This window comes from Melitaea cinxia, chromosome 20 (assembly GCF_905220565.1).
Source record: "Melitaea cinxia chromosome 20, ilMelCinx1.1, whole genome shotgun sequence".
Classification (NCBI taxonomy): domain Eukaryota; kingdom Metazoa; phylum Arthropoda; class Insecta; order Lepidoptera; family Nymphalidae; genus Melitaea; species Melitaea cinxia.
Window position 1 is genome coordinate 14,183,834 of NC_059413.1, and position 18,570 is coordinate 14,202,403.

Below are 18,570 nucleotides of genomic sequence, written 5' to 3' on the forward strand. Positions count from 1 at the left end.
GGGGCACGTCAATTGTCTACAATCGTTGATTAAAATGTTTGTTTTGTAATGTTACACTATAATTAGGCAGTTGTTCAACCGACAACGATGGACGTGTGATAAGTAGGGCTAGAATGTGGAAACAAGCTAGCAAGCTCGATTATAAGCGAGTTTTAGGGTTTCATAGTGGTGAGCGAGTAGTACTTTTATCATATGTTTTGTCGATTAAAGACAAACTACGAGCAGTGAAACGATTCCTCGCCAGCCAGCAGTGTGAATGTCCAACGATAAACTAGTTGAAACATCTCTTTTATTTACATGGAGTGTATAACTATTGGAATTTCCATGAGCAAGAAAATAGTAAGTAATTTCCTCACCGTTTGCGGGCCAACTGCCTATTTTAACGACGAATTAAACGATTCTTCTATCGCACATTAAGTCGATAATTTGTAGACAATTGACGTGCCCCACGGTTTTATTTTAGTCTAGTCTATGCATATGTTTATAATTCCCACGACTGTATCTATTTTATTATTTTTTGGTTTTTAGTACATTTATCTTAAACATTGCAATGTATGTTTAACATAAAACCGTTTAACTTAAAAAGTTTTTTTACCTATTTTTATTTTCTAGTTTTTAGTTTTTATTTCGCATTCTGTTTAATTCATTTAGTGCTTCATTATTGCAAGGCCCATCTTAAATATTGAGGTTGTATAGTGCACTGTATTCTTCTTGTCAAGCCCTTTCATTTGATACCCATATTGATGGGATTGATAAAACCTACGTTATCCGCCATTTTGTAGCGGTCGCCATCTTGGATTTCAATTTTTTATAGTATATTGTATTCTGCTTGTTGAGCCCTTTTATTTGATACCCATATTGATGGGATTAATAAAACATAAATTATCCGCCATTTTGTAGCGGCGGCCATCTTGAATTTATAATGATAATGAATAAACATAATTGCATTGTCACCAAAATCCAAAGTGTATACAAAATTTCAGATTAATCGGTTGACAGGAAGAGGGTGAAATTTGAATTACTAAATTTGACCCAAGAATAAAAAATAAAACAAACGGGGTGAGCTAAATAAAACCGTTTAATAAAAATAACTAGCTATTTCAGCCGGCTGTTAGTTATAACACAAGCATTAACTTGTTAACCTTAGGAACAGACGACCGTGTGAGTGTGTGCTATAAGATATTTATTTATTTATTTGTAATATAATTTATCTTATGCAATAAAGTATTTAAGAAATAAGACCATTAAAAGCGGAACTTTCCTTATCTCACATTCCCTAGCCCTATGACCTGGATTCATAGAACTTAACAAGTATAGGAAGAGATTCTAGTTGTCTAGACATTAACCGTTACCTGGCCCTCGAAATGGGAGCAGTTCTAAATACCTAAGTACGCAGAGACATTTCTACTGATTAGAGTTATCTGTAGTACGCACAGACAGTTCTACAGACTAGAGCTATACAGGAGAAAGGGTTGAATAATGGATATATGTTGAGTGGCAACATTTAATTACCTATATTGGAAGATAAATATTTACTTTTTTTCAACGAGGAAGGAAAAAAAGTGAAAGAGTAATCAGCCAGAAACTTAACCGTTAAACCTCTTTAAAAAACCATCCATACAAAACTCAACCAATATAAATGAAATAAAAAAAAAAACAAATTTTATTCAAATATACTTCAAAATCACTTTCGAATCTTAATTTTACAAATTATTTCATTTTAAAACTGATTATTAGTTTTTAAAAGTAAAGCTACCACCGATTTGGAATGTTCTGCAGAGAAGAATTGGCAAGAAACTCCGCAGTCACTCTTTGGAAAAAATTTGTAAACTGTGTTTTAGTACAAAATTAGTAATATCTTGCATGAAATACAGCGTCACGTAATCCCCAAATCATATGTCCTGCATTAATATCAATGTTATTATTCCCACACGCATCGCTCTGGTGTAGTAGTTCATGCACCGTGTGAGCGCTCATATACCGGCGATTGCGAATTCGATTCCTGCTCGGGATAGCAATCTCATCTCTCATCATCCATTTGTATTTGTAAAAATATTTTTTTCCGGTTTGGATGTCTGTCCTTGTGGGTCTCCCCACCGTGCCTCGGAGAGCACGTTAAGCCGTCGGTCCCGGTTGTTATCATGTACATCTGATAGCCATCGTTACTCATAGTAGGGAATATATCCACCAAATAAAAAAATAAAAATATTTTTTTTTTGTGAAATTTCTTATCATGTCACCTATTCAAGGGGTCTGCGTTCGATTCTAATTGTATATTAAACATAATATTTATTTCTGGAATAGAATTCATTTACTAGGCCGTAATGTTTTTGCTGTTCAACATATATTTACTCTCAAGCGAAAAAAAACTGACTTCAATTACATCGACGTTCAGCGTACTGTTATATCCCATTTTATATCGTAGTAAAAGCTTCATAAGCATTTATATTATACACAGTATTTTTCCTTTAGTTTAATCATTACTCAGCAATTGTATCGTTCCTTTTCTTTGTTAATATTATTTTTATTTTAAAACAGATCGGACATCAATTAAAGTTCGGAAGTCAAATATCACATCAATCAACATTGTGTCCAATCTTTTGAATAAAACAGTTAGCGGTGTAGAGTAGTTTTTTTTAAAAAAGACAAATAGGGTCGGCATCCTAACAGTACGCAGATTTATTTATTTATTTTATTTATTTATTTCAGATGAAAAAATAGTCGAGTAAAAACGATCAAAGATTATTAAAAAAGTTGTCATCAAATCTCGATCAAATTTAAATGGAACTACAAAAACAAGCCAGATTGATCGAAATAAGAATTATGACATTCGGTACACTCAATGAATATTTATACGGTATAATACAACGTAGGTCGACGAAAAAAGCGTCAACTAAAAACACATTATTAGATATAACTAAAAAGTACTTGTTAAATTTCAATTAAATTTAAATGGGACCAAATGACACGCATCACCTTTCGATTAAAAAAAAATTAATCGGTCCAATACAGTCAAAAGCTCTGAGGTAACAATACATTATAGAAAAATGAAACCATTTTTGGAAATCGGTTAAAAAAAAATGTGAATGTGTTTCATGAATGTGTGTTCGATGAATTTTTGATATGATATTAAAAAATATTTAAAAAGAAACGTGTTAATTTTAATAAACGGTATACGTAAAACAATATATTAGCTTCTGACTACGATAGACGCCATAACTCTTCGTAAGTGCCTCTGGACCGTAGACTAAGATTATGAGTCACGATATAACTTTAAATCACTGCGTATATTGTGGTTTATTTACTGACTAATTTATCATATAAAAGCAAAAACCAGTGTAACAAGCAAATATATGCGCTTGCGCATTCCAACGCGCAGTGGGTAATGCTTAGCGAAATTATACGTCATTATTAGATAAGTGTTATGGCACATTGTTTTGATGTGTAATTATAAAATTATTGTAATCTACCTGAAAGCATATTTTTGTAGAATAGAATAAAATAGTAAGAAATTATAGTTAACTAATTGACTAGCTGTATCCCGCGGTTTCACCCGCGTTAATTTAAAAAAAAAATAGCTTTTAGCCTCCCTTGGTAAATAGGCTATCCAACACAACAAAGGTTTTTCTATTTAAAGCAGTAGTTCCTGAGATCAGCGCGCTTAAACAAACAAACAGAGTTACTTTTCAGCTTTATGATTATTAGTATAAATTATCATATCTACTCCACTTTTGATATTACTTACCGCGAATGTTAGTTGGAAATATATTATTACTCCGTTCAGACTGAAAATCATTACGTGATATTTCATAGCCTACAATCTTCCTCAACAGCTTTATAACTCTAAATGGGGCCTAGATGAAGCTTTCAATGATACGTACAAAGTTATCCTATTATAATTTCATAGTCACTGACGTAATAATTTACGTCTAAAACGGTATATGTACAATGTTGCTTTAAGTATACCCGTGACCAGAGGACTTGCAATAGTGCAGTAATATCGTGGCAAATGCAGTATGGGACGCCCTCGGGCCTGCTGGACTGATGATCTACTTAAGATTTCCGGTGCTGGCTGGATGAAAATTACGGATAACCGCGATGTTTGGCGCGAACTTTGGGAGGCCTACGTCCAGCATGAACTTGCGATAGGCTGAAGTGATGAGAAATATCGCTAATCGAAAATTACGAATGAAATACAAAGTATACATCCAGTTTTACGTACAAATTAAACTTTTTCTTAATCTATAGGTAATTTGCCTTCTGGGTATAAAATCTTGTACAATGTTTAAGCACCGACTTAGCGTAACTTAGTTTTAAGCCGGTGTCTGTCATTGTCATTTATACCAAAGTTTCGAATAAAGGCAATCAGAGCGGGTTTTGTTCCATGCTGCTAACGGTAAATGTTATTTGATTGAAATTCAGAAAAACTGCTAAAGAATTTAAAAAAAAAACGTACGCTTAATTTTAAGAGTAATAATGAGTGGGCAAGATTTAAATTTTTTTGAAAACAAGGAGACATAAAAAGTTCACAAAAATGATGATGCAACTGATGAGATGCTAGATGCAACGATCGTTTTTTTAACCGACTTCAAAAAAGAAGGAGCTTACCCAATTCGACCGTATATATATATTTTTTTAATGTATGTTCGGGGATGACTTCGTCGTTTATGAACCGATTTTGATAATTCTTTTTTTGTCGGAAAGGAGATATCCCTAGTTTGGTACCATGATAAGGAAACAAGGATCTAATGATGGGATCCTAGAGAAATCGAGAGAAACTTGAAAATCCGCATAACTATTTACTGGGTGTACCAATTTTGATAATTTTTAATTTAATCGAAAGCCGATATTTATCATGCGGTTATATTTAAATTTCATCGAGATCTAATTACAACTGTTGAAGTAATCTTTGATAATGCGTATTTACTTGACTTTCGTCTACCTACGTTGTATTACTTGTCGATATAAATGAAATCGGTTTTTTTTTTCGTTTGCCTGCAAACAATTATTTTCTACCAGTCAATGTACCCAAGATGCATGCTTCGTTGTACAACTGATTGGAGCGACGCGTTATTTGTCAGCTGTTTGATTAGAGAATTATAGGACATTATACAGTGCCTAACTGGATCTTTAACCTAAGATAGAAAATTAGGGAAACCCTTGAAGTTAATAAGCTAAGATGTATGTGTAATCAATATATTAATGACGTAGAGATTCCTTCTCCAACATGGAGAAGAGGCCTATGTCGTGCTGTGGAAAGCTCTCATAAAATAGCGTTTTTGCTCTAAAGTGACATATACAGACATAAACTACTAGAGCAAGAAAAATCAGTACAATTGTCTATGAATACTTATTTTTTAACTTTTCAAATCTAAATGTAAATAGAATTTAGTTTTTAATTTAATATAAATATTTTTTACAAATATTTAATTGAATAAATTGTGATGTTAACCGTGAAATAAATAGAAATCCATTTTATTTCATTTTACAGGCGATTGATATTTTACTTATAATTAAAGGGCGTTGTACTGAGGATCGGTTTCGAGGTTTCGATGTTCATTGATGTTTTTTATTTCTAAATAAAAATAACTCAATTATCTCTCCGTTTATTATGAATTTAATTAAAGCGAAAAATATTGAGTGCTCAATATCAGTATTCGTTTTAGATATCTCGTCTTTGGTGAAGATATGATCATAAAATTTTGTACTTTTATTTTATTTATCGTTCGCTAAACGTTGTCTCAATCTATACAAATAAATGAAATTTGAGTGTCTGTTTGTAATATTAAAATAACCGCTTTTTACCAAATTAATATGGATCTATACACGGTACTTATACCAATAACATTTTTTACAATTTTTGTCTGTCTATTTGTTCTGGCTAATTTCTGAAACGGCTGGACCGATTTTGATGGGATTTTCACTGGCAGATAGCTGATATAATAAGGAGTAACTTAGGCTACTTTTATTTTAAAAATGTATTTCTTTTATAACTCTGCGAATTGAACAATACTTTTTGTTGAATTCCACGCGGATCAAGTCGCGGGCACAGTTGGTTCTAAATAGATTTTATTGATTCCACCTAAGAAGTTAAATGTTTAAGTTAATGTTAAGAGTAACTTCCAAGTTGTAGGTTTACATTAATTATAATTCATAATATTTTATGTAATAACCAGTTATATTTTGTAAAATTACGATTCAAAAGTTCTTTTCAAGTCACAATTATTGATTTTGATCAGTGACAAATGATTGGTAAACGACTTCTAAAAATGAAGAAGTTCCACAATTTTTAATCGAAAGGTGGTATTTGTAAGTTTGTAATGCGGTTCAGTTCAAATTTAATCGAGATCTTACAAATACTTTTTGAGTTATATCTAATAATGCGTATTTACTTGATTACTTTTTTGTCTACCTATGACGTCAGTATGAAGTCTCTTTTTTCCATAGTCGCGACGCAGTCAGACAAACACAATCTTACATATAAAATTCTTCTGTCACAATGTTACTTAAAATACGACTCGGAAACAAATTTTTTTGTGCATATTGGGTAGGTCTGAGAATCGGCCAAAATCTATTTTTCAGGCCCCTAAGTTATTAGAGGGGGTAGGGTTAAAGGGGCTAATAATATATATTACAAAACAATTTGCGGGGTCAGCTAGTACTACAATAAGTCACAATGATACTTTATGTACCAACACTTCTTAAAAGTCTAAATTTAATCTGATCTACATCAAATCACCAACCTTTAGACGTCATTATTGTAGTTATCGAGCCGTTTTTCCATTTGCTTAAAAACTATACAGTCTAGTACACATTATGTCACAGATACCGTCCAACCAACTACGCTGTAAAGCCATTATCGCGCAAATAATTGCTTTGTAATCGTATCACGTAATGTACCTATCAATCGCTTGCTCGTTTATCGCGTGGTGATTGTCAGTCATAATTTTTTTTGAAAACAATTGCCAAAATTTGTAATAATAATAATTGCTACTAATATTGTAGCTTAAAAATTTCTAATAAAAAGAGCGTATTTTTTTGCAATATAGCAGCAATTATTGCACACATATTGTTTCGAGGTACTACTCGGGACTACTGACATACTCAATAGATCCTCCTTAGCGACAAGCGATTCAGGAGATTTAATACCAGTTAAATACCTAAAACAAAAATAACTAAGGTCAATGAACCGAAGTTATACTTAGACATTGACGTAGCTCGGGGATTCGAATTTTTGTAAATAAAATAAAAAATGGTTATAATCGTAAAATCCCGTGCACAACTCTCCTCCGACGAAACAAACAACATAAACACAAACGCCTAATCTACGTCAAGCAATTGCATGATCTATGGTTTTACATGGTTTGACCCTTGCAATTTCCGGTCCCGTGGGAATGTCGGGATAAAAAGTAGCCTATGTGTTATACCAGATTGTCAGCTATCTACGTACCAAGTTTCTTTAAAATCGGTCCAGTAGTTTTTGCATGAAAGAGTTACAAACATATACACATACATGCATACATACATACATGCATACATACATACATACTCGTACATCCTCATTAAGTTTCGTATTTATAATATTATTGGATTAGAACTGACCAATTTTTCTGTGTATTTTCGTAGGATGAACTACGAGTACGTAATGACATTATCTGTGCACTTTTGGCGCTATCAAATAAAAACTTGAAATAACATATATATCTAGGACACAGTTACATAAACAATTTTTATTATCATGTCAAAAATCGTCCGTCACAGCGGGGATCGGACTTGCATCTTGGCTATGAAACGATGTACCCATTAGATCGAAGTTTTTGATATGATGGTTTTATATTCGGATCCACGCTGGAACGGTCGATTTTTGATATGATATTAAAAATTGTTTGGAATTCCCTAATGTGTGGGTAGCACAAAAATAAATCGTATAGTTACATTGAGTTTAAAAAATAAGTTATTAACCGCTATATCGAGTACTTATGTTTTCGAGTGGGTAAAAAGCTTAAAAACGTTATTGAGTCAGCTTCAAATTTTATTTAATCTCGATCGTAATGATTTTTGTTCATTTTTGCATTCCGGTATTTTAGCGAGTTTCGTTATACATTTTTGTTTTCAAAGCTAACAAATAAATCGATAACACCAAACTCGTTTTTAGAGGTTCTGTGAGCGATATTTTTGTTAAGCGATGTTTGAAACACAATAGAACCGATCATTTATATTCGAACAGAATAAAAACATTAAAAGTTTTATGGTCGTATCTTTGAAAGAGAAAACTGTTTGTTTAAATTATTTTAACAAAAACATAATTAAAAATAATTGATATTAAGGCAAGAAAATGTTTTATTTAAAGATTGTGTTGACTTCATTTTGATTAAGAGTAAATATTATTTTTTTAAATTGTAAGAAATATATAATTATTGATAAAATTCGTACATCTTCATGGTTTTCAAATAAAGAAGTGTGCGTGTATTTATGTACACATGTAATAAGTCATACTTCATTGGCTAGCTTACTTCACGTTGCTAACTTACTTCTTCGTTGACTAGTTAACTTCAGGGTGTCGGTTATTGTGACAGTGTGAAAAAAACGAAATGAACAATTAATTCCTTTCATCATTTTTTTCCCTAACGCGTCAAAAGAAAAACTGAAAAAAGTTAGTATAATACGAGTAAATACATGTTTCGTACTCAACAACAAAGTTTGATGCGGATCCTTAAAAACAATGTACAAATACAAACGTCCAAACCACAAAAAACACTTATATTGCTCATATAAATATTTGTCTAAATCGAGAATCGATACCTGAGATCAATAGGTACAATTTAGATCAGAACATCACAGGTTAGATGTTCTGGTTACTGCGCCATTGTGTTCTCAAATTTAATTTAATTTTTTAATACAATTTTTAAAATCAATTTTGACTTCAGCGTACTAATGAAATTATAGCCATGATTCTTATTATATGGATGAATGTCGAAGGACGGAGAGCGATCGGCAGACCAAAAAAGCCATGGATGGATTGTGTGAGTGAGGATATGAGAAAAAAAGAGTAAGCGCTGAAGTAACGAATAATAGAGAGGAATGGAAGAGGAAAACATTTTGTGCCAACCCTACATAAGTGGGATAAGGGCAGAAAGATGATGAGCCATGATTCTAATTATAATGATAATAAACTGTTACATTTTTTAAAGGATGAATTACAGATGTATGAACATAAAATAATAAAAAAAAATCGCTGAGACTACCTTGAATTTAGCGCATTCAAAATGACATACAAAGGCCACGGGCGAAAATGGGCCTGAACTTTACTGTCCGTTACATCATTGAAATATTTATCAATATTCGTTTCAAGTTTTTTCATTCCTAATGGCGAAACGATTCGTTATTTTACCATGGGATAGTAAATTGATTAATAAATTGAAACACTTTTGTTTTCCTGTGTCCTAGTATATTTTTCTGTCCTATAGAGAGACTTCAAATGTTGCTTGCTGAGAAAAACGAATTATTGGATTGCTGATTCGTTTCATTTGTCTTTATTTTTAAGGTTTTTTATTATGTACTTATGTTGCATAATAAGAGTATGCAATGCTATCGTGATTTGCAATGGTTATAATGGTTTTATCTAAAAAAAGAGATTAGTATAAAAAAACGACTACCTTTATTTTTTAAGGTGGCAATCAAAGGTGTAAAAACATTAAGTCAGGTGTAAGTCAAGTGTCAAAGCCATTCATTCGTTTTGTTCTCAGCTTGCGGCAGTGAATATTTTTGTGTTTTGTGCATTTCGTTTGATCTTTTGGTTTTCTTTCACGACTTTCGCTACGTTTAACAACAACAGCACAACAACAACACACAACGACGTTTTTTACATATTAGTTGACAATTCTCGCAGAGGAAGGTACGCCATCCGAGTTTATTATTATAATTGTGTCTTAGGTAGACGAACAGTAGGTTGCTGTTGCCATTAATGTGGGTATCTAGGCTGGGCAAGACATCAAGAAAATCTAATACCACCTGCACAATTTTTTATGACGTTCTAATAATTTATTATGATGAATAAATAAATGTTAAAATAATTAACCGTTTTTTATTTAACTCTCCCCTTTATTATTGACAAATAAAAAATAACAAATACATAGATTCAATTGTAATAAACATGCTTTATCATTGAACCGTAGGTGTCCATAATCGTGTAATTGTACTTTAAAAAACACAAGTACTGAGTGACTATAACGATTTGAGGTTATTTTTTTACTAAACAAAGTCATCTTGTAACTTTTTTCTCCCATGAAGGATTTATGCAAAATGTTCTGTATTTGATAAAGGACTATAGTTTCAATAGAATAACACTAAAATCATCAATGTAACGTTCAGGCCCAACTTTCTATGGACGTTCGCCCGCCTCCTTTACCTCATAGAATCCTGTTAACTGGTTGAAATAAGAATGTCATAATGTTGTCCTTATCTTAATTATAACATTTTTTTTTGTATCGCGAAACTCAAAATTGTATGTATGGATTAATAAATAAATAAATTTTAATATAAACATTATGTTGACATTAGTAGAAATTAATTTATTTTTTATATTGTTTTTAAGATTACTTACCATTATAAAATCACAGGCGCAGGCGCGAATGGCACGTGCGTCAGCGGCGCGCGCGACGTTACTACAGAGTACAGCCTCCAGGATACTGACCCCGGCACAGCGGAGCCGCAGGGCGTACACTACACTTACAAAAAGCTTTTATTGTGTTAAGTTTTTTAACTAAAACTTCTGCACGCACGCTTGGCTTGGCTGCTGGAAAATGTTACGAAAAGTGTGATCGGGTTAGACGAACGGAGCAAGATAGAGAGAGAAGTGCGAACACACATTTTCTTTCTCTTTCTCTAAATATACTTTACTTTTCGTATATCTAAGACACAGTGCAGGCCTATCGTGCTAGTCTATTGCTAAGGAAGTTTTACTTCAGTCGTGTGGTCTAAAGTTATTTCTTATTCTATTTATATATAATTCTTCTACACCCCGTTCTTTAAGCTTGTTAATTATTTGCGATATTAAGAAAATATACACAAAAGCTCAATTTCACTTAGTGTGACCTGATTTCTAGCTTAATATAAGGGTGTACTGAAAAGTTCATTGGCCAACACATAGATGACGCTAATAGTATTGAATCCATTTTATTTTTTAGTTAACCTTATCTTCAAAAGACGAGTACACTTTACAGCTGTCGGAATATTTGTTTGAAGAAAACGCATTGAAAGGATTTTCGTGTCATACATCTTTTATTTAAAAAATAGTAAACAAAATGCACAAATAAAGCCTCTTTCAATTATTCGCTCCAACCTAGATATGTCTATTAAATTAAATTCTTCTAAAACACGGATTTTGAAATAAGTACAGTAACATTAGAAGGACGTAATATTTTATAACACGTTATATTGACATTACCAAATATTTTATTTATTACCTTTTTAGGAAATTTAATAGTAATCATTACTTAACTGCTATATTATTGAAACGTTATTTTTTTAATGTACCAAAAAGTAGATATTCATTATGTGTAAATAATTATATTTTAGAACAGGAGTGTCAACCCTAGCGCTGATACGAAACGAGTTTGGATGTTAAGTGCAATGTCGTTTGAGATTCTAACCGACGTTACGGAAAGATAGTAATAATTAGATTTGCGGATTTTATTTGAATAATTGATACGGAATTGGAAAACTTTATAAATTTAACATTTCTTACAATTAATTGTAATAGTCGATAAAAATTCCTACATCAAAAATTGACAGTACTTTTTTTTCTTATTTGATTATACAGATAGTATCAAAAGTAACCTCTGATCCCTAATTTAAGCATAACATTCTTTATGAAATGACCGTTCTGTAACTACAGAATATTTATACAAATTTAATCTTTTGAAAATTCAATTTTTTTTTATCAGCGTGCCTTTGTATAAGTTAAATGAAATGATGGTAAAAACAGCTCTATATATTTCTAAACAAGTTGAATTCCCGCGTTCAACGACCGGATATTAGCATACTTGAAAAATTTGCAAACTTAAAATTTGTTATTGATTCGTAATGATCTCAATGACGGAGGAAGGGCAGAGATGTGTTTACTAAATGTACTAAATGTGACATGTTAACTTGCGAAATTTGATCCGGATCATACTAGTTTAGCTCGTATCAAACTATTCTGAACCGGTTTATACCGGTTACATCTGGTTTTGATTAAATTCCGTTTTACAATATACGAGTAAAGTTTTGATGGTTTGTTGTTACATTATCAATAGGAGTGATGGTCTGTGGATGTAGTATATAAATGAGGACCTGATATTTCGCTCCAGAGCTTCGACTCCTACTCTGAGTATGGGTGGGTAACTTTTAAATGTATTAATTAATAAAAAAAAACTACAAAGTCAAAATGTATGGTTGTTGTTGTTACCTGTAGGCAACAGCTTATTTTTTTAACATTTATACACGGTATTCTGTTCCTAAATTAGGCAAAATAACGCCTAAGTTGCCATGGAAAAAGCCAACTTACTTACATTTTTACATATTCTTAAATCAATAAGTTTAAACACATTACATACCTTCATAAATACAATTACAACCCCCGTGCTCTGAGCAGGGATTGAAGCTCTAATCCTTGCGTAGGAAGAGCCAGTGCACATTGTTACGAAATTCAAATAGAAGCAAATATATTTATAAATACTGTGTAAAATTGCATCGCTGAATTTAAAAGAGCTAGAAACCACCATTATGATGAATAATTTAAATAGTTGTGTTTGTTTGCAAACAAAAAAAAACAACTTCAGTTACATAGACAAGTAATAACACGTGGTTCAATAAGTCCCGAGACTAAGAACTAAAAAAAGGTCTTTTTTATAAAATTAATTTTTATTCATTAACATAGTCTCCTCCAAGAGCGATACAGTCCCTCCAACGCTTTTCTAACTTTTCTATCCCATGTGTGTAGAACGATTTGTCTTTGGCTTCAAAATAAGCCTCCGTTGCTGCGATAACTTCACTATTTGAGTCAAATTTCTTACCCTGAAGCATTTTTTTGAGGTCTGCAAACAGCCAGTAATCGCTGGGGGCCAAGTCTGGCGAATAAGGGGGATGAGGAAGCAATTCGAAGCCCAATTCGTTAATTTTGGCCATCCTTCTCACGGACTTGTGACAAGGCGCGTTGTCCTGGTGAAACACCACTTTCTTTTTGTTCATGTGAGGCCGTTTATCCGCAATTTCGTACTTCAATCTCTCCAATAAGCACATGTAATAGTCACTATTTATATTTTGCCCCTTTTCAAGGTAGTCGATGAAAAGTATTCCATGCGCATTCCAAAATATAGACGCCATAACCTTACCGGCCGATTTCTGAGTCTTTGGACGCTTCGGGCGGCTTTCACCAGCCGCTCTCCACTCCGCTGCCTGCCGATTGGATTCCGGAGTGAAATGGTATATCCAGGTTTCATCCATTGTTACATACCGACGTAAAAAATCCTTTTTATTATGATTCATCAGCACCAAACATCACTCTGAATCATTGATACGTTGTTCCTTTTGATTAGTTGTAAGCAAACGCGGCACCCACTTAGAAAAAAGCTTTTTCATGGCCAAATTTTTATGTAAAATAGTGAAAACACTACCAGCTGAAATCTTTACTATCTCGGCTATCTCTCGCACTTTTACCTTCCGATCTTCCAATACGATTTTGAGGACTTGGTTAATATTTTGTTGAGTCACTGCTTCATTTGGACGACCTGAGCGTTCCCTATCATTGGTGTCCATGCGACCGCGTTTGAAGTCGGCATACCACCGACAAATGGTTGCTTTAGAGGGAGCTGATCCTGCATAACATTTTATAAGCCATTGCTGTGCTTCAACGGTATTTTTTCCCATTAAAAAACAATGTTTTATCAACACGCAAAACTCGTTTTTTTCCATTGTATCGAAATTACAACCGTAGCGTCACTTAAATGTTTCAAAATCAATAATTTTATTGTTCGATTTTTAAAAATTTGACACATATTCTTGTATTGATAGCCAGTACGTTTTAAAAATCAAACGAGTTTTTAATATATGCGCCATTTCCAGGTTAGTCTCGGGATTTATTGAACGATCTAGTATAACGTAGGTACAAAAAAAAAAACAGTGCAGTAAATACGCGTTATCAAAGATTACTCAAAAAGTAGTCATCAGTTATCAATCAACCTTAAATGAGTTTCCATGACACCCGTCACCTTTCGATTAAAATCGATCGAAAAAAAAAAATCATCGAATTCAGTTCACGCAGTCAAAAGTTCTGAGGTAAAATACATTAAAAAAAATACAACCAAATTGAGATTCCCCTCCGTTTTTGGAAGTCAGTTAAAAAATGCCTCTTTCCTTATACAAGAAAAAGATTAGTTCGCCAGGTTGTTACACTACGCATCACAGATAATAATTCTATTATTGTTGAATATCCTTGTGTGTGTCAAGTCAGTCTATGCACAACTGTATGACGAAAAACGTCAAGTACGTGAGTTGCATAATAGGGTTAAATATACCAGTTAATACTTTGTGAACTTGATCCGTCTCCTAAATGGGAAAATAGGCCTATATTCAGCAGTGAGATGTTACAGATTGTATCGTAATCATCGTGAAACTTGATACTTTAATTTTTGACGTATTCGTTTTTTTATGTAAGTAGGTGGGCAAACAAGCGTACGGCTCGCCTGACGGTAAGCGATTACTGTTGCTTATAAAAACCTGCAACACCAGAAGCATCGCAAACGCGTTGCCGACCCTATCCTCGTTTCTCCCCAAGAGCTTGGTCACCAACAGGAACACAAAAAGGGCTTAAAAACAGGATTATTTAGCTGTGATCTTCTGTAAGGTCGAGGTACTTCCCCATTCGGGCTGCTCCAGAATTTGGGCAGGATATATTCTGTTGTGTCTTACCTCAGTTAACACGTTTAGTTACGTTTTCAAAGTATGTTTAAATCTCAATTTATTATTGCTATTTGCATGATTATTATTTCCTCTTAAAAAAAAATGAATTGTGAATAATCTCTAAGATATAGTTATGGAAAGCTCTTGTGTACGCATAGCCCATAAATTTTAATTGTAGTTGTTTCAGACAGCTGTGAAAATGTTTGTAAAAATGTGTCATTGTAAACAGACGTTGACTAGTAAATCAATAAATAATAATTTTCAGTAGTCCATTGGCGCAGTTTGTAGTGAACATGCTTTCTGCTCCTAGGCTTGTGAATTCGATTCCCATCTCGTGTCTGGGTGTAATTTATACAAGTATTATTTATATATCTATTAATCAAAACAAAAAATGTAGCTATATCAGTCACCTCTTAATTGGAATAAAAGTATTAATTTACTTACTTTAGGAACAGATGACCGTGTGTGTGTTATAAAATAAAAGTAAAAATCATAAAAAAAACTTTAAGCTACATCAATTTGTAACTGTAAAATAAGATACACACTCATACACATCGATGCACCCACACACGAACAGATATATTATGATTACGTTAACAAAATAATGTTACAAATAAAATCTAAAATTCATCATATTAGCAGTCGAAACACGTAAACACGAAAGTATTCCAACATCGTGAAAGTGTTGTGTTATTGTGTACGTTACGTTTCAAGTGTTAATTTTCACTTTTTTCTGAATTTTCGCAATTTCAATTTCATTAGTTGGTATTCATTTTTATTTACGGTTTTCAATTTGAATAATAATTTTTTCCATTATGACAAAATAAAAATGTCGGACGTATAAATATGGAATATATTTGTATCCGATATATTTGTAAAAATTGTAAATGAAATAGGTTTACATACTAATGTAACATTCTATCTATACTAATTAATAGAGAGCCGGTTTTTTCCGGAACTGATCGGATTAACACTTATACCACAAGATGCAATGTATTTTGAAAAAGGTTTTAGTATATGATATGTTGGTGACTACTTATTGCGTAAATAATTGTGTTTGCTCGCAAACGAAAAAAAAAACCGACTTCAATTACATCGACAAGTAATACAACGTAGATCGACGAAAAAATAGTCAAGCAACTACGCGTTATCAAAGATTACTCAAAAAGTAGTTATCAGATCTCGATAAATTTATATGTGACCACATGATAAACATCAGCTTTCGATTAAATTAAGAATTATCAACATCGGTACATCCAGTAGAAAGTTATGCGGTATAATACAACGTAGGTCAACGAAAAAAGCGTCAAGTAAAAACGCATTATTAGCTATAACTCGAAAAGTAGTTGTTAGATCTCGAATAAATTTAAATGGGACCAATTGGCACACACCACTTTTCGATTAAAATAAAATTTGTCGAAATCGGTCTACCCGGTCAAAAGTTCTGATGTAACATACATAAAATAAAAAAAAATACAGTCGAATTGAGAACCTCCTCCTTTTTAGGAAGTCAGTTAAAAATATGGACGGTCAGAGGTCGCTAGTATTAAATATCTAATATATAAAATTCTCGTCTCGCGGTGTTTGTAGTTAAACTCCTTCGAAACGGCTTGACCGATTTTCATGTCATTTTGTGTGCATATCGGGTAGGTCTTAGAATCGAACAACATCTATTTTTCATACCCTTAAGTTATGAGGGGGGGGGAGGGGGGGGGAGTATTGAGAAGGTTAATAAAATATATTGCAAAACAACGTTTGCGGAGTCAGGTAGTATTGAAATAAATATTTATTTCACCATAAGCTACACACTTTATGAATGCCACTAAATTACCTAAATTCTTAGAAAAAAAAAACAAACAAAAAACAAAAAAGAAGTCAAGATACCTAACTACAATCAACATAAAATCGCTACATAAGCATTAAGTACATTGCAAGCTTAGGTAATGTACCCAGTGTTATCCAGCAACCTTGACTTAGTAATATTCAGTGCACAATAAAGCCTAGTGCCGCGGTAGACACACACCTTCCTATTATCATCGGCTTCATTAAGTATTACAATAAATTAATGTCCCTAGTCTAGGTCGGGAGGGAGTATTGTTGTAATTAATATGTAGGTAATCAGCAATCAAGTTTTAATCTTAATGGCAAAAGAAAATTATTAATATTGAATGCAGTGGTGATGTGGCCGTATAAATTGTACATGTTTTTATGAGGTTTATGAGATTTATTTCATAGAGGCACGTAAATATATATCTTGTTTTTTTGGAATTGTCCTAATTGGTAAACAAACCGCTGTCAATCGTAATTCACGTTTTTTCCGCATTTATCACTCACTTTCACAAAATATTAGCTTACGGACATTTGTAAAACTCCATTTACTATTTATTTCACTAAAAACAAATATCAATTTATCATTTTAAACACATAAAAACTACAAAATACGAATTCCGAGAGTACAGATAACTAATATTTTCGAATATGACATTTCAATATCTTTTTTTATAAGGCAAATAGGGATGTGGTCATAATATTTTTAGAAGTGAATGAGTATAAGTGAATGAACAGCATGAGCGATAAAATAGGCCATGTTCTTTAACTATATTTTAAAATTTCACGAATTATAACTTGTTAAATAATATTACAGTAAAGCGATTTGTTATTTATTTGTATTTTGTTATTAATTGTTTTTTTTTTCTTCTTTTTTTTAATGTTGAGCGCACAAAAAAAAAATGCTTACAAAATATTGCAAATGTCAATCATTTATGGTAAAGTGTTCATTGTAAAGGTTTTATTTTATATTATGAATATTTCTGAATATCAATTTCATCCTGAACATTTTTAATGCTATCCCATATAATATTAAAGTATACCACATAGCAACGGCATAAACGTTTACTGTAGTTCACAGGAAAAAATTTTGAGACTTTAGGATGAGACTGAAGATTACCCAATGAGAGCATCGTGGAGCACAATGTTATTAGTCCTTATTCATAGTAAATACAAATAATGTGACAATAATATTAATAGGGTCGACTTATTTTAGACACAGGCGGCCCCTTTATTTTGTTGTAAATTTTATTTTTGGCTTTTTTTTTTACCGACCATATCACATAAACGAAATATATAGGGGACTGTCCACTTTGTATGGGGGTTTCGGCCCCGAGTGGACAGTCACTGAGAATAATAATTATATATTAAGTTAGTAGTACTAACAATTATGAATTAGAAAAATGATATAGTTTTGTATCCAGGTGTTTCATTTTTTGTTTTTTTGTGGACAAGAAGGTTTCTGAAATAAAAAATCATTGTTTTGTTATTTTTGTTTTACTAATCGGATTCGTACGTTAACGAATGTTATCTAAAAACTAGACAGGTAGATTTATAAAATCTTGAAACCTTTTTCAGCCCAAAAACCAAATAATTTCATGACATGGCCACAACAACCTACTACTGTCCGTCGACCAACCATGCAGTTGCAATAATATTTTTTTATGGCTTCTCTGCCTGACCTTTATTGTTTACATATAAAATAAATACAAAATATATTTTCCTACTTATGAATATGCCTACTGTGTATTTTACGTCGCAGTAGTGATGAATTCTCGGTTGACGGAAAACCTTACAGTAGGT

General features: G+C 32.5%; 1 protein-coding gene across 1 annotated transcript in view; it reads right to left on the reverse strand.

Moving 5' to 3' along the window:
• LOC123663244 overlaps positions 1–10,665 on the reverse strand; it is a 31,938-nt gene extending 21,273 nt beyond the window's left edge. The window contains exon 1 of the mRNA XM_045597933.1: positions 10,604–10,665. Coding sequence (XP_045453889.1) covers positions 10,604–10,606 — 3 coding nt within the window. The 5' untranslated portion in view covers positions 10,607–10,665. The remainder of the gene's footprint in view (positions 1–10,603) is intronic.
• Positions 10,666–18,570: the final 7,905 nt, after the last annotated feature.